This window comes from Octopus sinensis, linkage group LG9 (assembly GCF_006345805.1).
Source record: "Octopus sinensis linkage group LG9, ASM634580v1, whole genome shotgun sequence".
In the NCBI taxonomy this organism is placed as follows: Eukaryota; Metazoa; Mollusca; class Cephalopoda; order Octopoda; family Octopodidae; genus Octopus; species Octopus sinensis.
Window position 1 is genome coordinate 24,249,592 of NC_043005.1, and position 6,865 is coordinate 24,256,456.

A 6,865-nucleotide genomic window follows, 5' to 3' on the forward strand; every position below is an offset into this window, starting at 1 on the left:
TTGATGATAGCCAGGATGGAGCTTTCGATTCACTAATTACCAACAACGACAACTACAATAACAACATCAACAACAAGAACAGCAGCAACAACAACAACAACAACAACAACAACAGCAACAACAAAAACAACAACAATAATAATAATAATAATAATAATAATAATAATAATAATAATAATAATAATTAATAATAGTAATAATTAATGATAATATGTTTGTTTGAACTGAGAACAAGTTTCTTATAATGATTGTTGAGAACGATATATCACTGGTAAAATTCTCTTCACTTCGAGTCTAATTCATATTGTAGAAATTCTTCTGCTCTTTTCTATCAACTCTATACAAACTACTTTGAGGTTATAGTCAGAGTAACGTGTAAAAGCCGTCTAATATAGGTTCTGTCCTTCTTTATCAACCCTTCTATATAGATTTGACATTTTAACTCTAAATAATTTTTAAAAATCACTCTAAAACATTCTCTAAATCTCTCACTTTCTCTGTCTCTGTCTCTCTCTTTCTTTCAGTCGATCTCTTAACTAATTCAAATCACTCGCACATCCCTCTATAAATCATACAGTTTATTCTCACTTTTCTCTCTAATTCTGTCTATCTATCTATCTATCTATCTATCTATCTATCTATCTATCTATCTATCTATCTATCTATCTATCTATCTATCTATCTATCTATCTATCTATCTATCTATTTGTCTATCCATCTATCTTTCTATCTATTATTTACAAACACATACATACACACACATACACACACACACACACACACACACATATATATATAATATTGGGGAGTAAATCCAAACTTACAGGGAAAAATTGATTTGCCTAATAGTGGTTTTATCTCTAATTTAATTTATATATATATATATATATATATGCATACATGCATACAAACATCTAAATATACAGACAGACAGACACACATACACACATGCTGACGTACTCATTATAGCAATCGCGCATCTTACTCTTAATCAAACCAGTTTCGTCTCGAAATTGGATTTATCGCAACTGCTGTCACCACTTCGCAATTTGTAGAAAAATAATCCGTGTAACGATATTTAAAAAAAAAAAACTCGGTAAAACAGCTTCATAGCACCAAACCACTACTACCTGCCCCCGCCCCACCACCACCACCACCACCAGTAAAAACAATAACAACTAGAAGAAGGACATCAATAATAATAATAACAACAACAACAATACGGCAATAGTAATAAGAACAACAACAACTACAACAGCAACAAGAGAAATAATCGCAACAATAACAAATACATTGAAACAAGCAAATCAATAAAGCACACCATTGGTTAAGATTTTTGAAGCTAAAGATTGGTTGATGCTCTGACAATTTGAGTTCCATACGTTTTTCTTCGTCTAACAACAACAACAACAGCAACAACAACAATATTAATAATAATAATAATAATAATAATAATAATAATAATAATAATATAATAATAATAATGATAATGGTACTGCTTGGAACCGCTCGAATACTCCGGAAGGTGCTCGAAAAATGAGAGCTGTTACCTTAATTCACTGGTAGTGAACACCTGACTCAGTAGTACGTCTCCAGCGTTAGAAACTGTGCAAAGACATTAAATAATAATAATAACAATAACAACAACAACAATAACAATAATAATAATAATAATAATAATAATAATAATAATAATAATAGGCATATTTATATTTGTTTCTTTGTATTGAATACAGTTACGTCATAACTCATTTTTCTTATTTTTCTTTCACTCTTTCATTCCATTTAAAATTTTTTAATATTTAAATCTTTAGAAATACTACTACTACTACTACTACTACTACTACTACTACTACTACTACTACTACTACTACTGTTGCTGCTACTGCTGATGCTTTCACAATCCCTTTTATAAGCAGTATAAATTTAAATTTAAGCTCATTTCTACAAAACACACACACACATACATACATACATACACACAGGTATATATATTAGTATATGAATATATATATATGCAGGCGTACACATATATATGAACGCAATATAATATATATTTCAAGTTATTGAATGGTGTTTCAACATGACCAGAACCACAATTTAAACAAACGCTAAAACCAAAGTAATTAACACCAGACACACAAACGGCGATATACATATATAATACATACATACATACATACATACATACATACATACATACATACATACATACATACATACATACATACATATCAAAAGAACTAGAGAAAATAAAGTAATATAAATAGAATAAACGTATAAAGAGAAACTTTGGACAAAATGGTGCATTCTTTTCTTTACAACGATTCTAGCGAAGACGTTGGTTTAAAATTCAAGGATTATATTTATGTGGATGGTACTGAAGATATGGACAGAATATATTACCCAGGAAAAATCGAAAATCTACGCAAACCTTGGATACAAGAACCACATTTTATTCTTACGGTCATTGTGTACAGCATCTGTTTTATAGTTGGTCTCATTGGAAACGGTTTGGTAGTTTTTGCTATGTGCGCTGATAAGAAGAATCGAAGTGTGACTACTTCGTTTCTGGTTAGTCTTGCTTTGGCAGATTTACTCTTCTTGATGGTCTGTGTGCCGTACGAAGTGACCAAAAGTTCAATAGCGCATTGGTCCACTGGAATTTTTTTGTGTAAATTCACTGGATTCATCGAAATGTTAACAGCCGTTGGATCGATTTTCAACCTTACAGCGGTCAGCATCGAAAGGTAAAGAAACGGTTTTAATTATTTTTGTATGAGTGCATTTACATATATGTGTACACATGGATAGATGCGTCTGTTCGTTTGAGTATGTACGTACGTATCTATCTATCTATCTATCTATCTATCTATCTATCTATCTATCTATCTATCTATCTATCTATCTATCTGCCTGCCTGTATGTCTACCTGTTTATCAGCCTATCTGTCTGCCTGTCTGTCTGTCTGCCCGTATGTCTGTCTCTCTCTCTCATATATGTATGAATGTATATACACATGCATATATATGTATGTATGTATGTATGTATGTATGTATGTATGTATGTATGTATGTATGTATGTATGTATGTGTGTGTGTATGTATGTATGTATGTATGATGTATGTATGTATGTATGTATGTATGTATGTATGTGTATGTATGTATGTATGTGTGTGTGTATGTATGTAGTATGTATGTATGTATGTATGTATGTATGTATGAATGTATGTATGTACGTACGTACGTATGTATGTATGTATTTTTTCTGGGAGTATCATCGATAATGTTTTGAATTCATTGGATGAAGTGCGGTGATTTATATTGTCCGAACTTACAGATCATTTTTCTTTGATACAGTTGAAACATTCCCTCCAGAGACTTCTAATTTCATTCGAACCTTATTTACAGAAGATCTCGCAACATTCAGAAAGTAAACAATTTGTTTTGCACATATGGTATCAATGACTTACTCGTCTTTTCATTTCTTGCGTTAGCATTTTATCTACGATGGAAAATACGTATATGTGTGTATATGTGATGTAACGTCATTTAGAGCTTTATATTTCGAAGTCGGAGGATGGGTGGTAGCAAATAAGAATGGATATAAAAGAGCAGGAAATTAGATTAAATAAACAAAACTAGAAAACACAGACACAATAAAAAGCTGATCGAAATATAGATTAACTTAATACAATATATATAATAATAACATGGGTACATAAAATGCATATTAAAGGATATTCATAGTAAAATTAACAGGAGCAAGTATGTATATAAAACTGTATATAGCCAAGAATTATATAGAGACAAATGTATACATCAATATATTAATTGCACCGGAGCAGCACCAAATAGTCAACAGCAAAATCACCACGGGGTCAAGGACGGGAGGTTTTGATTGAAATATTTATTGACCAGCTTAATCTGAACGGTCACTTAATATATAGTGTTGCTTTATATTTAAAAACTGATTGAGTGAGTTATTATAATTAACCCACTTACAGTGTGTCCACAAATTAGGCTTTTTGCCGATCAGCTAGTTTGGGAACATACATTTCAACTAAAGGGAGCTTCTATAATTTTATGGTATCTTATTTGCAATATACTCTATATTTCAATTTTTATCGAATTTGCCAATCAAGGACAAAAAGCTGATTTTACTTTATGCATTCTGAAGTGTAGTTCTCTGTAGAGTATCGTTATGTTCGCATCTATACTTATATGTATATAAAGTGCACACATTCTGCGTGTACCATCGAGTAAGGCTCAATGATGTAACTTAAAGCGAATTATGAAACGATTGTAAGCATACGGAATTAAATGTTATTTGCCTTTCACTTCTGGATTTGCATTCATTAACATGTGAATGTCTATCTATCTATCTATCTATCTATCTATCTATCTATCTATCTATCTATCTATCTATCTATCTATCTATCTATCTATCTATCTATCTATCTATCTATCTATCTATCTGCCTGCCTGTCTGTCTACCTGTCTATCTGCCTATCTGTCTGTCTGTCTGTCTGTCTGTCTCTCTCTCTCTCTCTCATATATGTATGAATGTATATACACATGCATATATATGTATGTATATATGTATATCTTCTCAGCACCCACACCATCATCCACACACCTACACATGCATACACGTATACATCAAGGTCACCAGCCATCTTCCACACGCACATAATTTTCTCTTATACAAACGCACGCGCACCTTCGTTTTGGGATCATCACTACTTTATTATCTCCCTTTCTTCCTAGCTCTACTGTGTGACCCCTCTGTCCGGCTTTCGCCAAGATAGATCGCTAGCCACTACACATGCTTATTTTCTCTTCCTGTTTCTTTCTGTGTTCCTTTCTGTGGAAGAGCATAGGCTCGAAACGTTAAAGACTTTTTTTTACTTCCCGAGCGTTAAACTAATACATCTGTTTGATTTCTACACCACCTGTTTTCGTCTGTTTTTTTTTGTGAATTCTCCCTATATATGTATATGCATATATATGTGTATATAGACATATATACATAATACACTCATGCATATATATATGTATGCCTGTATATATATATATATATATATATATACAGGCATACATATATATATGTATATACCCAACAAAGTTAATACATAATACATATTTCGTATGTATATGCGGATATCTAACACTTTGCATGGTATTGTAATACTATTGTGACTATATTGCTAATAACGGAATTTATGTATTGTTTCTCTAGTATTAGCATTATTAATAATAATATGAATGATGATATTGGTAGCATTAGTGGTAACGACAACGGTAATGATGCTAACATTAATGACATTTTGGAAATTAATAAGAACTAATAGAATGTAATCTTGACTCTCTATATCTGCATTTAGGTATTAATATGTGTATGTTTTTTTACATTGTAATTATCACAACATTAAGTTGAAAAACTGTAACATTGAATGTGGAGCATATGTATGTTTATTAATTTATATTATTTATATCATTATGTATATGTATATTTATATGTATAGGAGTATGAGTATATGCACTCATATGTATATGTATATGTTTTATTATGGGTATGTACCCACACCTATATAAGTATGTATGTAATCTAATTTGTAATCTCCGAAGAGGCCTTAGGATGTTTTTGTAAATGTCTAATTTATAACTACATGTTGACCTACCATAAATGGCTAATATAAGTTAAATGAGATGAGACATGCTTATCTACATGACCGAAACAGCTGTAATATATATTCTATATTTATATTTATGGTATTTATATTTATTTTCTATTATACGTATTCTACTTATTGTATAACATTACTATTTTATGTACACTCCTTCATGTACACGGTTTTACCCTACATTATTATGTTTAACCTTATAGTTTCTTATGTGGTGGTTTAATAATGTATGTGATTGAGTATTATCTGGTAATTGATATTTGATTTCGATGTATTTCTCCATTTTCTTATTTTGTATATACATATATATATACTCATGTGTGTTTGTGTGTATGTGTGTACGTGTGTGTATATGTATATGTATATACAGGTAAGCCTCACTTGCCGCGATTCATTCATTCTTCTAATGAGTTTCGGTAATCGGATTAAAATAATTTTTACTGCATATGATGTAATGCGAATCATTCAACTCTCCTTTTTTCAAACTCACCCTTTAAAATATATTTCTCCTTGACTACCTACTGAAAGCAAAAGTAATGAATTTTAAATTCCATCAAAAGATAAATTTATTTTTTTAACATTTAATACTTTTTCTAGAAAAGGAGTCAAGATGTTCGCTCTTCTGCTCTCTCTTCTCTTTCAATCCTCTTCTGTAGCAGCTTATTGAGATGTCAATTTTTTGGTAAACTATCATGCTTCCTTCATGTTTTGCATCTATATGCATAAGTTACTTCTTTAATTCGTCAGTATTGCTTAAGTCTTCAATCCATATGAATTATATGCAATCCATATCAACAATCCCACTCCTATTTCGAGTTGATTGCATTACTATTGATATAAAGTTATCTGTAGTGTTTTCAGTAAATCTTCTGCTTGTTATAAAATTATCCGTACGATTGCCATTAAATAAACGATCTCTGAAACCATCCAGAGACGTTATCATGACTTTTAATTACTTCCCATAAAGCTTCCTCTTTATTCTAATGCAGTCATCTCACTTTTGACTTTTCTTTTACTTGTTTCTTATGAGAATAATATTCTCAAGAAGAGAAAGTAAGCGATAAGACGACGAGAAAACTGAAACAACATGTCTTTATCGACTGTGTCTTAGAGTTCCACGTAAACAAGCATAAGACTATCGTGATTATTTAGCGGGGAACAATGCTTTATAAGTATTT

The 6,865-nt window shown here is 31.1% G+C and overlaps 1 protein-coding gene across 3 annotated transcripts in view; it reads left to right on the forward strand.

Annotated features, from left to right (window-relative positions):
• Positions 1-2,255: 2,255 nt before the first annotated feature.
• The window catches only part of LOC115215842 (somatostatin receptor type 2-like), a 317,928-nt gene continuing 313,318 nt past the window's right edge, over positions 2,256-6,865 (forward strand). For all 3 annotated transcript variants that reach the window (XR_005000605.1, XM_029785176.2, XM_029785175.2), the window contains exon 1: positions 2,256-2,750. Coding sequence is in view for 2 of the 3 variants with exons in the window: in XM_029785176.2 (XP_029641036.1) it covers positions 2,302-2,750 (449 nt within the window). In the remaining variant the exon portion in view is untranslated. The remainder of the gene's footprint in view (positions 2,751-6,865) is intronic.